This window comes from Oncorhynchus clarkii, chromosome 9 (genome assembly GCF_045791955.1).
Source record: "Oncorhynchus clarkii lewisi isolate Uvic-CL-2024 chromosome 9, UVic_Ocla_1.0, whole genome shotgun sequence".
In the NCBI taxonomy this organism is placed as follows: Eukaryota; Metazoa; Chordata; class Actinopteri; order Salmoniformes; family Salmonidae; genus Oncorhynchus; species Oncorhynchus clarkii.
Genome location: NC_092155.1, coordinates 61,608,871 through 61,628,021, shown reverse-complemented (window position 1 = coordinate 61,628,021; position 19,151 = coordinate 61,608,871). Strand labels below are relative to the sequence as shown.

General features: G+C 43.7%; 1 protein-coding gene across 2 annotated transcripts; it reads left to right on the top strand.

Annotated features, from left to right (window-relative positions):
- Positions 1-4,643: 4,643 nt before the first annotated feature.
- LOC139416695 (kelch-like protein 12) lies at positions 4,644-18,350 on the top strand. Of its 2 annotated transcripts, XM_071165672.1 has the most exons (13): positions 4,812-5,091; positions 5,779-6,014; positions 6,993-7,010; positions 7,206-7,359; positions 7,688-7,905; positions 12,329-12,478; positions 14,392-14,506; positions 14,633-14,739; positions 14,815-15,010; positions 15,192-15,350; positions 16,255-16,353; positions 16,643-16,829; positions 17,270-18,347. In XM_071165672.1, the coding sequence occupies exons 2-13, from the start codon at positions 5,832-5,834 to the stop codon at positions 17,394-17,396; spliced, it is 1,713 nt and encodes a 570-aa protein (XP_071021773.1). In that variant the 5' UTR covers positions 4,812-5,091; positions 5,779-5,831; the 3' UTR covers positions 17,397-18,347. The 2 variants fall into 2 exon arrangements, with proteins under 2 accessions (XP_071021774.1, XP_071021773.1); XM_071165673.1 differs by lacking the exon at positions 6,993-7,010 and having other exon boundaries at positions 4,644-5,091; positions 17,270-18,350.
- The last annotated feature ends 801 nt before the right edge of the window (positions 18,351-19,151 follow it).

Genomic DNA, 19,151 nt, shown 5'->3' with positions numbered 1-19,151 from the left:
GAGACTGTCCTTGAGGGAACTCGATTATCTGGACCGGGTTACCGCGGAGGAGTTTGACCCGGGTGAAAGGTGATTACATTCGTTTTAGTATCTGGGCGTGAACCAGGTGCCCCGTTCAAAGCCCAGGGTAAAATCGTCTAAAAACAAAAGTGGGGTAGCCTAAAGTAGATTAAGCACATGTAGTAATCAGTACGATTCTGTGTTTTCACATGCAAACGTGATGGATTTTGATAACATTATATCTGCCTTCCCAATGAAAACTAGTTTGAAAATTCACCCATATACATACATACATACACAAAAGTATGTGGACACCCCGTCAAATTAGTGGATTCGGCTATTTCAGGCACACTCGTTGCTGACAGGTGTATTAAAATCGAGCACACAGCCATGCAATCTCCATTAACAAACATTGGCAGTAGAATGGCCTTAATGAAGAGCTCAGTGACTTTCAACATGGCACCGTCATAGGATGCCACCATTCCAACAAGTCAGTTTGTCAAATGTCTGCACTACTAGAGCTTCTTGGGTCAACTGTAAGTGTTGTTATTGCGAGGTGGAACCGTCTAGGAACAACAATGGCTCAGCTGCAAAGTGGTAGGCCACACAAGCTCACAGAATGGGACTGCTGAGTCCTGAAGCTTGGAGTAGGTAAAAATCATCTGTCCTTGGTTGCAACACTCACTACCGAGTTCCACACTACCTCTCAAAGCAATGTCTATCAGGAATCAAGGTAAGACCCAGATGTGTCAAATTGACAATGGTTTAATATTTCAACAGGGGCAGGCAATAGACAGGTCAAGGCAGGCAGGGGTCAGTAAACCAGAGGTGGGGCAACGGTACCAGACAGCAGGCAGGCAGAGGTCAATAATCCAGAGGTGGGGCAACGGTACCAGACAGCAGGCAGGCAGAGGTCAATAATCCAGAGGTGGGGCGGGGCGGGGCAAGGCAAGGCAAGGCAAGGGTCAAAACCAAGAGGGCAAGAAAAAGAGAGACTGGGACAAGCATGAGCTGAGACCAAAATCACTGATTGACTTGACAAACTGGCAACGGACAAACAAAGAACACAGGTATAAATACACAGGGGAAGATGGGCAACACCTGGAGGGGGGTGGAGACAATCACAAGGACAAGTGAAACAGATCAGGGTGTGACAATGTCAGCAGTTTGTTGGGTACTTCATGAAATGGGTTTCCATGGCGGAGCAGCCGCACACAAGCCTAAGATCACCATACGCAATGCCAAGTGTTGGCTGTAGTGGTGTAAAGCTTGCCGCCATTGCATAGTGCCAACTGTGAAGTTTGGTGGAGGAGGAATAATGGTCTGTGGGGCTGTTTTTCATGGTTCGGGCAGGCCCCTTATTTCCAGTGAAGGAAATCCTAACGCTACAGCATAAAATTACATTCTAGAATCTAGATGATTCTGCACTTCCAACTTTGTGGCAACAGTTTGGAGATGGTCCTTTCCTGTTTCAGTATGACAGTTCCCCCGTGCACAAAGCGAGGTCTATACAGAAATGGTTTGTTGAGATCGGTCTGGAAGAACTTGACTGGCCTGCACCGAGCCTTGACCTCAACCCCATCGAACACCTTTGGGATGAATTGGAACGGCAACTGCGAGACAGTCCTAATCGCCCAACATCAGTGCCCGACCTCACTAATGCTCTTGTGGCTGAATAGAAGCAAGTCCCCGCAGCCAGTGGCATGGGGCGCCCGCACAAAAACAAAAAACAAATCAAAATGGTGACATTTGCGCGATCGGTTTTCCATCGCTCATTTGCACGTCACGTCAATGATATCATGTCACCATGTTGGACTGTGGGTCAATTAACCTGGTTGGAGTGGGCGTCCTGATTCTAGTTTGTGAGCTAGGCAGGCTGCTGCCTGGGAAGGTCTCCCACTCAGAGGTACGAGATGGGGAGGGGGCGGGGGGTAGGTTGTCCTCAGGTCTCCCCACTGGAAGCCCGAGAGACTCCCCCGCTCCCTCTATCAAATAGCGCACTTTGTACAGTACTAATGCAATTAGTTGTGCAATTTAGTTTGTGTTTCTTGTTTGAAGTGCAATAGTGTAATAATCAGGTTATCTTCTTTATGAGTGTATTATTCTATTTGTGTTATATAGGATTTGTGCAATTTAGGTTTATTTGTGTTATTAGTTTTTTGTTAGCAATAGGGTAATAGTGTAATAATTCAATTCCCTTTTTATTTGTATTTATATACTACAATTGTTTCCATTTGTCTTTGTTACTTCTTTTTGATGTATGAGTCTTATGTTTGTATATATTTATATAGTTTTAAATGTTCTGATAATTTATTTGTGTTGTTCCAAATGTCTGAATAAAAATACAGTTAGTGTAAAATGGTGCTGTTTTTGTTTTTGGTGGCGCTGAAGGAGGGGTTCGCCCAGGGAGCCATACAAGCTAAAACCGCCACTGCCCGCAGTAATGTTCCAACATCTAGTGGAAAGCCTTCCCAGAAGAGTAGAGGCTGTTATAGCAGCAAAGGAGGGGACCGACTCCATATTAATGCCAATGATTTTGGAATGAGATGTTAGACGAGCTGGTGTCCACATACCTTTGGTCATGTAGTGTATTTTATGGAAAAGAGATGTATATTTCTGGACGATACAACATGACCGAAAGCGCAGATTACTGTTCGATTTGAGAGGGCGCTGCTCCTTCACCTCGTTTTCCTAGTCACGTCACGTTTTTCCTGGGTACGTCACGGGCCATAGACCGGTGTACTGGGTTTCCACTAGATAGCGCAGCCACAAAATCAAAGTTGGCTATATTGTAAAAATGCACGAAAACAAAAAATATATTTCTGGTCTTAATTTAGGGTTAGGCATAGGGTTAGCAGTGTGGTTGAGGTTCGTATTAAGGTTAGGTTTAAAATAATATTTTAAGAAGATGCATTGTAGAAATAGTCGGGGATTATAGTTTCGTGTCAGTGGGGAGCAGGGATTATAATTTCGTGTCAGTGGGGAGCTGGTGTACCGCGACTCAGGTTAACAGAATTTCCTCCTTGGGGGGGAGGCTCTAATCCCCGCCCTCATTTTTTTTATTTCACCTTTATTTAACCAGGTAGGCTAGTTGAGAACAAGTTCTCATTTACAACTGCGACCTGGCTAAAATAAAGCATAGCAGTGTGAACAGACAACACAGAGTTACACATGGAGTAAACAATTAACAAGTCAATAACACAGTAGAAAAAAAGAGAGTCTATATACATTGTGTGCAAAAGGCATGAGTAGGTAGGCGAATAATTACAATTTTGCAGATTAACACTGGAGTGATAAATGATCAGATGGTCATGTACAAGTAGAGATACTGGTGTGCAAAAGAGCAGAAAAGTAAATAAATATTAAACAGTATGAGGATGTGGTAGGTAAAATTGGGTGGGCTATTTACCGATAGACTATGTACAGCTACAGCGATGTACAGCTACAGCTGCTCAGATAGCAGATGTTTGAAGTGGGTGAGGGAGATAAAAGTCTTCAACTTCAGCAATTTTTGCAATTCGTTCCAGTCACAGGCAGCAGAGAACTGGAACGAAAGGCGGCCAAATGAGGTGTTGGCTTTAGGGATGATCAGTGAGATACACCTGCTGGAGCGCGTGCTACGGGTGGGTGTTGCCATCGTGACCAGTGAACTGAGATAAGGCGGAGCTTTACCTAGCATGGACTTGTAGATGACCTGGAGCCAGTGGGTCTGGCGACGAATATGTAGCAAGTGCCAGCCGACTAGAGCATACAGGTCGCAGTGGTGGGTGGTATAAGGTGCTTTAGTAACAAAACGGATGGCACTGTGATAAACTGCATCCAGTTTGCTGAGTAGAGTATTGGAAGCTATTTTGTAGATGACATCGCCAAAGTCGGGGATCGGTAGGATAGTCAGTTTTACTAGGGTAAGTTTGGCGGCGTGAGTGAATAGAAAGCCGACTCTAGATTTGATTTTAGATTGGAGATGTTTGATATGAGTCTGGACGGAGAGTTTACAGTCTAGCCAGACACCTAGGTACTTATAGATGTCCACATATTCTAGGTCGGAACCATCCAGGGTGGTGATGCTAGTCGGGCGTGCGGGTGTAGGCAGCGAACGGTTGAAAAGCATGCATTTGGTTTTGCTAGCGTTTAAGAGCAGTTGGAGGCCACGGAAGGAGTGTTGTATGGCATTTCTTGACATTGGCCTACCTATCTAGTAAAATAGATTACTGAACTGTCAGGAATGAGGCTAATAACAGGGGTGGTGCCTAAAACGTCTATGTATGGGCCTATCGGACCAAGATTGACAATCATACACCTTGGTTTCTGAATTAAATATATAACAGGATTCACAAACGCATATTATATTTTGTAAATGGTAGTTTACTGTGTCAAATGGATGAGCAAACGTGCATGGCTCAATCTGCCAATATGTCAGAAATGTAGATCCACAAGTTCATTTACAAATATTTGTATCACAATCAAACTATCCCTGGGACAAAATATTCTCTTGAAACGTAATAATAATTTTAAAAAATATATAAATCAAATGAGGTGCACGATGTTGCACTTTTGGCACTATTCATAAAGGTCGAAACCCCACATATAATGAGTCGGTGCCCCCGGTAGTCTAAATCGAGCGCAACTATTTCAAGCAGGCTGTCACAACAGTAAATCAAAAAACCCTTAGCTTAATTTGTGATTAAGGAAACACGTTTTCCTATTGTTTGAATTCTCAGTGTTTGAGTTTTTTTTTGCAGTGGTTCAGAGTTTACTTTAAATAGTTAAAAATGCACATTCGAGGTGTGCGCACGTATGTGACGTATAGTGTTTTTGTCTAAAGCTACATTGACTGCGGATAGCTGGCTAGTTAGATACAGTTGTTGCGGCATTCTTTAAATTCATATTTTGTTTCCGCTAGCTTACGTTAGTAATTAGAAAAACGAATGAGCAATAGCCCACACTATTGCAGGAAGTCACACGCTACCATGGATCACATTTGGCATCCTCCAATGTGACTAGGACGTCTGGACTAGTCTTGTGCCATTGGAGTTAGCTAGCAAACAAGCTCGCTAGTTGGTCTGCTTGCTAATGCTATCTAGCTAGGTGGTGGGTAGTGTTTTTATTGATTGATACTGGGTGTGCCATTCGTGTTGATTGTTTGATAGTTTACCTGTCACATTCGTTCAAACCTTTTACCCATAGTTTGTGAATATTTGAAATGTAGTTAGCCAGCTAGCATAACTCGTAGCTAGCTAGTTAATTAGCTACGGTTAGCCGCGGCTATTTGGCCTTTTCATAACCAGCCGATGGTTACATATTGAGTTATAATGTGACATCTTGTTTAAAGTCGTTGGCTAAAGTAAAGCTAATTCAACTCAAGTTGGATATATGCCAGTTTAGCCAAAACAATGGAAAGTTTACTAGCTGCGTGAATCCAGGTCAAGGCACCAATGCGACCACCTGGATTTGAACCCGGGTCATCTGTGTGGGACAGGGCAGTGATTTCTAATAGATCTAGTTATATCGATGTTGTTCACTGTAATAAATGTACATTAATGTATTTTGCCTGCACAGCGAGCAGCTGCGAACATCAGTGGTTGAGATCCCATATCATTTGTTATCACTTTGACATCTTTGCACTTCGCCTCCAAACTATGTTGACACTTTTGTCTTTTTTTGCCAGATATTGCAGCACGTTGAGATTCTTGAAACTTGAGGAACTCTAAGTACAGTACAATGGCTCCCAAAGACATCATGACCAACTCCCATGCCACTTTTGTCTTTTTTTGCCAGATATTGCAGCACGTTGAGATTCTTGAAACTTGAGGAACTCTAAGTACAGTACAATGGCTCCCAAAGACATCATGACCAACTCCCATGCCAAATCCATCCTCAATGCCATGAACGCACTTCGAAAGAGCAACACACTCTGTGATATCACTTTGAGAGTGGAGAATACCGACTTTCCTGTTCACCGTATTGTCCTGGCAGCCTGCAGTGACTACTTCTGTGCCATGTTCACCAGCGAGGTAACTGTAAGCCTATTTAAATAATGGTTAAATAAATACAAATAAAAAGTAAGCACAAGACTGGAGTTAATTTAGGCCTAGATAGACACATATGAGACAGCACTTCCACAAAAGACCAATGATGACTGATCATCAGTGTCATCAGCGATAATAACTTTATAAATACGTTTGCTGGTGGTTCTCTCTGTATGCAAAAAGAGACAGGTAATAGTTGTTTGACTGGTTCAGAGGTTGACAATGCCCAAAAGAGTTTCTACGTATCCCTTGTGCTTAGAACCCAGCTAAGATTTTTGTAGGCTAAAATTATACTGATATTAATTTCCTTGAGCAATATGTCTTTCAGTGTGACTGCCATCTGGTTATTTATAGCTTAATAAAAACGCGAGTGGATTATATAGGCCTACCTCAAATATTAGGCTATTCGGCCTCCCGGGTGGCGCAGTGGTTAAGGGCGCTGTACTGCAGCGCCAGCTGTGCTCTGTCGTAACCGGCCGCGACCGGGAGGTCCGTGGGGCGACGCACAATTGGCCTAGCGTCGCCCGGGTTAGGGAGGGCTTGGTCGGTAGGGGTGTCCTTGTCTCATCGCGCACCAGCGACTCCTGTGGCGGGCTGGGCGCAGTGTACGCTAGCCAAGGTGGCCAGGTGCACGGTGTTTCCTCCGGCGCATTGGTGCGGCTGGCTTCCGGGTTGGATGTGCGCTGTGTTAAAGAAGCAGCGGCTTGGTTGGTTGTGTATCGGAGGACGCATGACTTTCAACCTTCGTCTCTCCCGAGCCCATACGGGAGTTGTAGCGATGAGACAAGATAGTAGCTACTACAACAATTGGATACTACGAAATTGGGGAGAAAAAGGGGTAAAATTCAAAAAATAATAATAATATTAGGCTATTCCCAAACACAAAACAGCAATGAAAGTCCAATGCAAATTTTTTCTCTGTAGCTCGGTTGACCTAGTTTCTCTTTCCTTTAACATTTTTAGCTCTCTAAGAATCCCCAGGTGAGCATTGCTCTTTTACTAACAAAGCTGACTATAATCCACAGCTGCCTACACAAGTATGACAAATAGTAAACACAAGGAATCAGTAGGCCTATGTTTTTTGCAATGAGTGCGTAGTGCCCTGTGTCTGGCAAGAGCGACTACTAACCAGTAATTTAAACTGATGTGTCTGTCTTTGCCGTTGTGCTTTTGCAGTTGTCAGAGAAAGGGAAATCCTTTGTAGACATCCAGGGGTTGACTGCGTCCACCATGGAGATCCTGCTGGACTTTGTTTACACGGAGACTGTTTTGGTCACAGTGGAGAATGTCCAGGAACTGCTTCCTGCTGCCTGTCTGCTGCAGCTCAAAGGTAAGTTAAGAAATGTAAAAATAATATGAGAACCATTGGACACCATTGCACTTTACTGTTCATCCACTGTATTTACTCTGTGGAATAAACTACCGGTATGTCAGTTAAATCTAAATCTGTTCTTTTGTAAAAGGAAATGCACACCCATCGTCTTCCCTTATTAGGTTTGTGCAATATGACTGGCTATATTGTATTGCTAATATAGTGGAAACATTGTTAATTTGTCAAGAAGTCAACAAACTAGCACATTAAATACTTCAACATTATTTTACAAAATGAATGTACTGCACTCACTTAATGTGTCTATATGTTTCTTTGTATTCCTCAGGAGTAAAAAGAGCTTGTTGTGACTTTCTGGATAGTCAGCTTGATCCCACAAACTGCCTGGGCATTCGTGACTTTGCGGAGACCCACAATTGCCTTGACCTGATGCAGGCCGCTGAACTCTTCTCCCAGAAGCACTTCCCTGAGGTGGTTCAACATGAGGAGTTTATGCTGCTCAGCCAGAACGAGGTTGAAAAACTAGTTAAATGTGATGAAATCCAGGTAAGTAAAGTGGATTTGGTGAGGTATTATTATACTTGTCGTAACGCTGTAATTACGATAGTAATAATCGTTGTTTCATTAGGTAGCCTTGTAATTGCATATTAATGGAGTTGCGTTTTTGTAATTACAACAATTTCTATGCAATTAAACTACAATTACTTAAGTACTAAGTAACAATATGTTAATACAATGTTTCTAGTGTAATTATGGTGTTACTACAGATATAAGAGCAGTTTGATGTAAAGTGTTACCAAAGTCGAATAGTGTACTGAATTTATTTGTGAATTCAGAGAGCACACAGTCATGTTGCCTCAGGTGCATATTTTCTCTATTCGCGGTTATCTTTGAATGCTCAGGGGGATACTTTTCACAAGTCTCAAATTGTCCTTCAAAAACCTGAAGCTGAAAGAAAAGGTGCAAGTGTAGACCTGCAGTAATCTCTATTAATGGGGCCCCCTTTGCAGATTTACCTGCCTCTGAAATTATGGAGAAAATAATCTGATTTAAGTATACCTTTGTGCTCTGGAAATTCCAGGGTTTAACCGCACAGCGCATATCTTGCTGTATAAAAACATAATTGTAACCATGGGACTTGATTTGTAGTTTACCAATTCATTCAAAGGACTTTTGCTTGTCACGGTTTTTGTGATCAAAATGTGTGTAATATACACTTAAAGTGGCTTGCGAAAGTATTCATCCCCCGTGGCATTTTTCATATTTTGTTGCCTTACATACAACCTGGAATTAAAATGGATTTTTGGGGGGTTTGTATAATTTGATTTACACAACATGCCTACCACTTTGAAGATGCAAATATGTTTTATTGTGAAACAAACAAGAAATAAGACAAAAAAAAATAAACTTGAGCGTGCATAACTATTCACACCCCCAAAGTCAATACTTTGTAAAACCACCTTTGGCAGCAATTACAGTTGCAAGTCTCTTGGGGTATGTCTCTATATGCTTGCCACATGTAGCCACTGGGATTTTTGCCCATTCTTCAAGGCAAAACTGCCTCAGCTCCTTCAGGTTGGATGGGTTTCGCTGGTGTACAGCAATCTTTAAGTCATACCACAGATTCCACAATTGGATTGAAGTCTGGGCTTTGACTAGGCCATTCCAAGACATTTAAATGTTTCCCCTTAAACCACTCAAGTGTTGCTTTAGCAGTTTGCTTAGGGTCAATGTCCTGCTGGAAAGTGATCCTCCGTCCCAGTCTCAAATCTCTGGAAGACTGAAACAGGTTTCCCTCAAGAATTACCCTGTATTTAGCCCATCCATCAATCCTTCAATTCCGACCAGTTTCTCAGTCTCTGCCGATGAAAACATCCCCACAGCATGATGCTGCCCCCACCATACTTCACTGTGTGGATGGTGTTCTCGGGGTGATGAGGTGTTGGGTTTGTGCCAGACAGTGTTTTCATTGATTGGCAAAATGCTAAATAAAAAAAAATAAAAAATCACCTTTATTTAACCAGGTAGGCTAGTTGAGAACAAGTTCTCATTTACAACTGCAACCTGGCCAAGATAAAGCAAAGAAGTGTGACAGACAACAACACAGAGTTACATATGGAATAACATGGAATAAACAATAAACAAGCCAATAGCACAATAAACTAGTCAATGACAGTAGCAAAAAATACATTTAAGTCTTATCTGACCAGAGCGCCGCCTTCCATATGTTTGGGGAGTCTCCCACATGCCTTTTGGCGAACACCAAACATGTTTGCTTATTTTTTTCTTTAAGCAATGGCTTTTTTCTGGCCACTCTTCCATAAAGGGGTGGCAAGGTAGCCTAGTGGTTAGAGCGTTGGACTAGTAACCGGAAGGTTGCAAGTTCAAACCCCCGAGCTGACAAGGTACAAATCTGCCGTTATGCCACTGAACAGGCAGTTAACCCACTGTTCCTAGGCCGTCATTGAAAATAAGAATTTGTTCTTAACTGACTTGCCTAATTAAATAAAGGTAAAAAAAAAAAAAAAAGCCCAGCTCTGTGGAGTGTATGGTTTAAAGTGGATGGACAGATACTCCAATCTCCGCTGTGGAGCTTCGCAGCTCCTTCAGGTTTGGTCTCTTATAGTTGCCTCTCTGATTATTGCCCTCCTTGCGTGGTTTGGTGGTCCCTCGGCCCTCTCTTGGCAGGTTTCTTTCCATTTTTAATTATGGATTTAATGGTGCTCTGTGGGATGTTCAAAGTTTTGGATATTTTTTTATAACCCAACCCTGAGCTGTACTTCTCCCCCACTTTGTCCCTGACCTGTTTGGAGAGCTCATTGGTCTTCATAGTGCTGGGAACACTTAAACAACACAATGTAACTCCAAGTCAATCACACTTCTGTGAAATCAAACTGTCCACTTAGGAAGCAACACTGACTGACCATAAATTCCACATGCTGTTGTGCAAATGGAATAGACAACAGGTGGAAATTATAGGCAATTAGCAAGACACCCCCAATAAAGGAGTGGTTCTGCAGGTGGTGACCAGACCACTTCTCAGTTCCTATGCTTCCTGGCTGATGTTTTTGTCACTTTTGAATGCTGGCGGTGCTTTCACTCTAGTGGTAGCATGAGACGGAGTCTACAACCCACACAAGTGGCTCAGGTAGTGCAGCTCATCCAGGATGGCACATCAATGCGAGCTGTGGCAAGAAGGTTTGCTGTGTCTGTCAGCGTAGTATCCAGAGCGTGGAGGCGCTACCAGGAGACAGGCCAGTACATCAGGAGACGTGGAGGAGGCCGTAGGAGGGCAACAACCCAGCAGCAGGACCGCTACCTCCGCCTTTGTGCAAGGAGGAGCACTGCCAGGGCCCTGCAAAATGACCTCCAGCAGGCCACAAATGTGCATGTATCTGCTCAAATGGTCAGAAACAGACTCCATGAGGGTGGTATGAGGGCCCGACGTCCACAGGTGGGGGTTGTGCTTACAGCCCAACACCGTGCAGGACGTTTGGCATTTGCAAGAGAACACCAAGATTGGCAAATTCGCCACTGGCACCCTGTGCTCGTCCCAGATGAAAGCAGGTTCACACTGAGCACATGTGACAGACGTGACAGTCTGGAGACGCCGTGGAGAACGTTCTGCTGCCTGCAACATCCTCCAGCATGACCGGTTTGGCGGTGGTTCAGTCATGGTGTGGGGTGGCATTTCTTTGGGGGGCCGCACAGCCCTCTATGTGCTCGCCAGAGGTAGCCTGACTGCCATTAGGTACCGAGATGAGATCCTCAGACCCCTTGTGAGACCATATGCTGGTGCGGTTGGCCCTGGGTTCCTCCTAATGCAAGACAATACTAGACCTCATGTGACTGGAGTGTGTCAGCAGTTCCTGCAAGAGGAAGGCATTGATGCTATGGCCCGTCCGTTCCCCAGACCTGAATCCAATTAAGCACATCTGGGACATCATGTCTCGCTCCATCCATCGCACTACAGACTGTCCAGGAGTTGCCGGATGCTTTAGTCCAGGTCTGGGAGGAGATCCCTCAGGAGACCATCCGCCACCTCATCAGGAGCATGCCCAGGCGTTGTAGGGAGGTCATACAGGCACGTGGAGGCCACACACTCTACTGAGCCTCATTTTGACTTGTTTTAAGGACATTACATCAAAGTTGGATCAGCCTGTAGTGTGGTTTTCCACTTTAATTTTGAGTGTGACTCCAAATCCAGACCTCCATGGGTTGATAAATTTGATTTCCATTGATAATTTGTGTGATTTTGTTGTCAGCACATTCAACTATGTAAAAAAAAAAGTATTTAATAAGAATTTTTCATTCATTCAGATCTAGGATGTGTTATTTTAGTGTTCCCTTTATTTTTTTGAGCAGTGTGTGTGTATATATATGATCATGTTATGTGACACTTAAATTGCACACAGGTGGACATTATTTAACTAATTACGTGACTTCTAAAGGTAATTGGTTGCACAATATCTTATTTAGGGGTTTCATAGCAAAGGGGGTGAAAACATGCGTGCACCATTTTTTTAATTAAATTATTATTATTTTTTATTTTTAAAGTAAAAGTTAAAGTTATTTTTTTCACTTCACCAATTTGGACTATTTTGTGTATGTCCATTACATGAAATCCAAATAAAAATCAATTTAAATTACAGGTTGTAATGCAACAAAATAGGAAAACGCCAATGGGGGTGAATACTTTTGCAAGGTACTGTAGTTAAGTCAGAGGCACAATTTTCTGTTCTTTTTGTAACCATTTGTCTTAGTCAACTATCTACATCGTCATTAATTAAAACTGTCACTTTGACTTGTTCTTCTTGAAGTGAAGTTGATCTCAGTGATTTGGAGAAATCAGTGATTGAGTGAATGCATTTTTGGCCTTGAGTAGTTATACTTTGGGATTTCCGTTATTACAACAAGCATGTTGTTGTCAAGGTGTGTGGTTGTGAATACATGTTGTCTCTGTTTGCAGGTGGACTCAGAGGAGCCTGTATTCGAGGCAGTGTTGAATTGGGTTAAACACAATAGGAAAGAGAGGGAGATGTATTTATCGGAGATGCTGGAGCATGTGCGGATGCCTTTGCTCACTCCGCGCTATATCACAGACGTCATTGACTCAGAGGTGAGGCAGCTAGACCACACACGGTCACATGATGTAAGCATAGGCCTAGACCACCTTTACTCCACACACAGACGCGTACAAAGCTCTCCCTTGCCCTCCATTTGGCAAATCTGACAATAACTCTATCCTCCTGATTCCTGCTTACAAGCAAAAATTAAAGCAGGAAGCACCAGTGACATAGCCCAACCAGAAGCCATGGATTACAGGCAACAATTCGCACTGAGCTAAAGGGTAGAGCTGCTGAGTCTGCAATACTAACATGTTTCAAGTAGACGACCATAGTCCCTGTGCCCAAGAACACTAAGGTAACCTGCCTAAATGACTACTGGCCCGTAACACTTGCGTCTGTAGCCATGAAATGCTTTGAAAGGCTGTTCATGGCTCACATCAACACCATTATCCCAGAAACTCTAGACCGACTCCAATTTGCATACCGCACCAACAGATTCACAGATGATGCAATCTCTATTGCACTCCACACTGCCCTTTCCCACCTGGACAAAAGGAACACCTATGGGAGAATGCTATTCATTGACTACATCTCAGCATTCAACACCATAGTGCCCTTAAAGCTCATTACTAAGCTAAGGACCTTGGGACTAAACACCTCACTCTGCAACTGGATCCTGGACTTCCTGACGGTCCACCCTCAGGTGGTAAGGGTAGGTAACAGCACATCCGCCACGCTGATCCTCAATACGGGGGCCCCTCTGGGGTGGGTGCTCTGTTCCCCTCCTGTACTCCCTGTTCACTCATGACTGCATGGCTAGGCACAACTCCAACACCATCATTAAGTTTTCTGATGACACAACAGTGGCAGGCCTGATCACTGTTAACGATGAGACAGCCTATAGGGAGGAGGTTAGAGACCTGACCGTGTGGTGCAAGGTCAACAATCTCTCCCTCAACGTGATCAAAACAAAGGAGATGATTGTGGACTACAGGAAAAGGAGGACTGAGCACGCCCCCATTCTCATCAACGGGGCTGTAGCAGGTTGAGAGCTTCAAGTTTCTGGCGTCCACATCACCAACAAACTAACATGGTCCAAGCACACCAAGACAGTCGTGATGTGGGCACGACAAAATCTATTCCCCCTCAGGAGACTGAAAATATTTGGTATGGATCCTCAGATCCTCAAAAGGTTTTACAGCTTCACCATCGAGAGCATCCTGACGGGTTGCCTCACTGCCTGGTAGGACAACTGCTCGGCCTCTGACCGCAAGGCACTACAGAGGTTAGTTCATCACCGGGGTCAAGCTTCCTGCCATCCAGGACCTCAATACCAGTCGGTGTCAGAGAAAGACCCTAAAAATTGTCAGACTCCAGCCACCCTAGACTGACTGTTCTCTCTGCTCCGCACGGCAAGTGGTACCGGAGCGCTAAGTCTACGTCCAAGAGGCTTCTAAACAGCTTCTACCCCCAAGCCATAAGACTCCTCAACAGCTAGTCAAATGGCTACCCAGGTTATTTGCCCCCCCCCCCAACGCTGCTCTCTGTTATTATCTGTGCATAGTCATTTTAATAACCCTACCTGCATGTACATTATTACCTCGACACTGGTGACCCCACACATTGACACGTTGACTCTGTACCGGTACCCCCTGTAAATAGCCCCGCTATTGTTATTTACTGCTGCTCTTTAATTATTTGTTTTTCTTATCTATTACTTTTTTTAAAGGTATTTTCTTAACTGCATTGTTGGTTAAGGGCTTTGTAAGTAAGCATTTCGCTGTAAGGTCTACCTGTTGTATTTGGCACGTGACAAATAACATTTGATTTGAAATCCTCTTTCAATGGAAATTCTCCATTGAGAATGATTTATGGTGTGCGTCTGGGAAACAGGCCTCAAGTGTTGAGCAGAGGTGTTATTACTGTCTTGATAAAGTACTGTATATGTTGTGATGTGTTCCAGCCCCTTATTCGATGCAGTCTTCCCTGCCGAGACCTTGTGGATGAGGCCAAGAAATTCCACCTTAGACCAGAGCTGAGGAGTGAGATGCAGGGGCCACGCACCCAAGCCAGATTAGGTACAGTACTGACCTCCATTTTTTGGATTGATTTTCTTGTCCTAATAATAGGGATACAAGACAAGCTTAGTGGAAGTTACTACCTTATTCATGTGGAAAAAATGATTACCGTGTTGCTCTTTCAAGGTGCCAAGGAGGTCCTGTTGGTTATTGGAGGATTTGGCAGTCAACAATCCCCTATAGATATCGTTGAGAAGTATGATCCTAAAACTCAGGAGTGGAGCTTTTTACCTGTAAGTATCATTTTTTTAAATTAAATATTTTGGCTCTCTGATCATGTTTAACTTATCCCAAGCATGTTTTTACAGAACATTGCTCGGAAAAGGCGTTATGTAGCTACCGTGTCCCTCAATGACCGTGTGTATGTGATTGGCGGCTACGATGGTCGATCGCGGCTTAGTTCGGTGGAGTGCTTGGACTACACGGCAGACGAGGATGGTGTCTGGTACACCGTTGCCACTATGAATGTACGGCGTGGCCTTGCCGGGGCGACAACACTCGGAGGTAGAGGATCTTCTCTGATTGACAGCCCTCATTGTCATGGGGTTTACAAAAACAAATAGCACTGAAGTGAGTTTGACTGACCTCAGGTGTAACAAAACCCTGCAAGTGTTTTCTAATGCAGACTTTCAAAAAGTTGTTGGAACATTTCCTTACATTTCTTTTCTCACTTTTCTGCCCACAGATATGATCTATGTTGCTGGAGGCTTTGACGGGAGCCGCCGTCACACCAGCATGGAACGATATGACCCCAATATTGACCAGTGGAGCATGCTTGGGGACATGCAGACAGCCAGGGAAGGGGCTGGCCTGGTGGTTGCTAGTGGACTTATATACTGTCTTGGTGGGTATTAAAGATGTTTGGTTTAAGTTTGTGTTAGTGTATAAATATTTAAAATATCACCCACTTCCCCCACTGACCTTAGTAAGGATCTACACTATGTGGACACCCCATCAAATTGGTGGATTCAGCTATTTCTGCTACACCCGTTGCTGACAGGTGTATAACATCAAGCACACAGTCATGTAATCTCCATAGACATTGGACAAGCTTAGTGGAAATGCGTTCTCTGAAGTGATGAATCACTCTTCAGGAAATCCGACGGACAATTCTGGGTTTTTGCGGATGCCAGGAGAACGCTACCTGCTCAAATGCATAGTGCCAACTGTTAAAGTTTGATGTAGGAGGAATAATGGTCTGGGGCTGTTTTTCATGGTTCGGGCTAGGCCCCTTACAGTGAAGTGAAATCTTAAAGCTACAGCATACAATGATATTCTAAACAATTCTGTGCTTCCAACTTTGTGGCAACAGTTTGGGGAAGGCCCTTTCCTGTTTCAGCATGACAATGCCCCAAAGCGAGGTCCATACAGAAATGGTTTGTTGAGATCGGTGTGGAAGAAATTGACTGGGCTGACCTCAACCCCATCGAACACCTTTGGGATGAATTGGAACGCTGACTGTGAGCCAGGCCTAATCGCCCAAAATAAGTGTCCGACCTCACTAATGCTCTTGTGGCAGAATAGAAGCAAGTCCCCGCACCAATGTGGGATATATTTAGCCCGAACCATGAAAAACAGCCCCAGACCATTATTCCTCCTACATCAAGTGGAAAGCCTTCCCAGAATAATGGAGGCTGTTAAAACAGCAAAGGGGGACCAACACCATATTAATGCCCATGAATTTGGAATTATATGTTTGACGAGCAGGTGTCCACACATGGTCATGTAGTGTATGTCATTTATTGCAGGTGGGTACGACGGATTGAATATCCTCAATTCAGTGGAGCGGTATGACCCTCACACAGGTCATTGGACGAATGTTACCCCCATGGCCACCAAACGCTCAGGTGAGTACTCCAAAGTATGAGGGCTGTATAGATTATATACAGTATGGTTCTTCACATATGGCTATGGTTAGTATGTCTGAAGGGCCTATACTCTTTTTTTAAACAATTTTTATTTTATATTTTTTTAATTTGACCTTTATTTAACTAGGCAAGTCAGTTAATAACAAATTCTTATTTTCAATGACGACCTAGGAACAGTGGGTTAACTGCCTGTTCAGGGGCAGAACGACAGATTTGTACCTTGTCCAACACTCTAACCTCTAAGCTACCCTGCCGCCCTTTGTTACAGGGGCCGGTGTAGCCTTGCTCAATGATCACATATATGTGGTGGGAGGCTTCGATGGAACAGCGCACCTCGACTCGGTGGAGGTTTACAACATTAGGACAGACTATTGGACCACGGTAGCGAGTATGACCACTCCCCGCTGCTACGTAGGAGCTACCGTCCTCCGGGGACGACTCTACGCCATAGCTGGGTAAGCCTAAACATCCCAACCCTGCTCAGAATTTTATATTTTTTACATTTATTTTTAGGAAAGTGTAAATTCACTTTCCTTTCATATGTTTATTGCTTTTAATGACAGACAGATGAGAAACAATGAGGGAGACAGGTGAAGAGGAGATTCAGAGTGAAGGGAGGACACAGGGATTGAACCCCTGTCTCCGGCTAAGCGTTGTACATGTGCATACTGCAACTGACTTCAGTATTAAGAGATACTGAAGGGATCATTAATATACATTATGTATGACTCTTAATTGATTTATATTATTCTTGCTTAGATAAAATTGTAATAAATCTGAATCATGAATGCAATCTCTTTATAGTCCAGTTCTCGATAAGCATGCGACTTATGTCATTGAACACAGCCATATGATGTATTGTTCATCCTCCCCTGTACTCTTTTGCCCTCTCTAGGTATGATGGAAACTCCCTTCTGAGCAGTATCGAGTGTTATGACCCTGTTATTGACAGCTGGGAGGTGGTCACCTCCATGGCCACACAGCGCTGTGATGCAGGAGTGTGTGTCCTCCGAGAGAAGTGAGATTTACCTCAGAACAACCTCAAAGGTTGGGTGAAGCAGAGGAGCGCAGTCATCTAGTCCTGAACCTGAATCTGATATTTACGTGCCACTACTATGGCGCGACAGAGGGATTATTCACTTGGAGGCCAGTGTGTTATATGTCCTCCCGGAAGTCTCTTGATTCTATTCATCAGACTTTCTCATCTGAGCTTAGTTACTTCTGTGTGATAAGGGACAGGGGGTGTACAACAGTGATTAGAGTTGTTTCAGTCTCTTCATCAACAGTTGTTGCTTCCAAGAAGACATCCTTCCCAACCCACTCGGTCGCATGACACACTTTGTGGTAGCTGTTGCCGTGGTTACCCGTGAGATTTTTGACTCATCTTTTAAAGTGCAATATATTTCTCTACTTATGTTATGAACCGTTGGAGCAGAAGAAACAAGAGACTCCAGTTTTCTGCTGCTATATGCCTTATGCCCTTGTGGCCCACATTGAACTGAACATCCATGATGCCTCATTAGGACTGTGATTGTTGTCATGCCATCAAGTATGATGATTATTTAGCATTTGCCAGGTTTTCAGTCAGACAGTAAACCCTTTGTAGATTTTGTAATTCTGTATAAAGCGCTTTTAGAAACAAATCACTTATTGAAGAATTGTCATTTACCTGACGGTCATTATTTTCAATGTATCAAAGATATTCAAATGAATGAGATTTTAGGGAAAGCACCATAATTGTATTGTGGACTGCAGATGGTTCCTTGCTCTTTTGCTGTTTCTGTCATCTTGTCAAAATCTCTGTCCCCTGCAATTGACTCCGCTGAAGATGTACGTATGGTGCATGCATTTGTCCATAGTGGATTTGTTTGGACAAGCAAAATGACTTGACTTCTATTATCCAGGGCAAGTACAAAATCCTGAGGAGTCTTTTGTTGTTACTTGAAAAAGTGAATAAACATTGTGATAATGTATGACTTTATTTGTTTTCAGTTATTCCTGTAATGCAATGTGGAATTCGATGTTGAAGTGAACTGTTGTGACCTCTAGCAAAAGCCCAGTGAATTTGTCAAGGGTTTCAGACCTCTTGGTTTAATGGCTAAGTTGTTGGACTGACTGTCACACTCGCAGGGACCCGGGTTTGAGTCCTGGTTGGGCTAATCACCAAGCTAGCTGCATTGATGTCTGTGGGACTATCGGGTGTGGGAGGATGTTCGGGGGGGCAGGGATGTGTTTCCCAAAAGAGGGTGTAGTCTTGTGATCCTTGATAAGTGCTTAGTAACGGACTGCCCCAAGGCCCTGGTTCAGTTCAAACCAGGCTACCACCCCCCCCCCCCCCCCCCCCCCCCCCCCCCCCACAAATTTCCAACAATATCTACATGTGCAGTACCAGTCAAAAGTTTGGACACGCCTACTCATTCAAAGGTTTTGCTTTATTTTGACTATTTTCTACATTGTAGAATAATAGTGAAGACCATCTATGAAATAACACATTTGGAATCCTGTATTAACCAAAAAAGTGTTAAAAAAATAACTAGGCAAGTCAGTTAAGAACAAATTATTTTTTACAATGACATCCTACCCCGGCCAAACACTAACCCGGACAATGCTGGGCCAATTGAGCGCCACCCTATGGGACTCCCAATCACGTCCGGTTGTGATACAGCCTGGAATTGAACCAGGGTCTGTAATGACGCCTCTAGCACTGAGATGTGCCTTAGACTGCTGCACCACTCGAAAGCCCAACAGTGTTGAAGGAGTTCCCAAATATGCTGAGC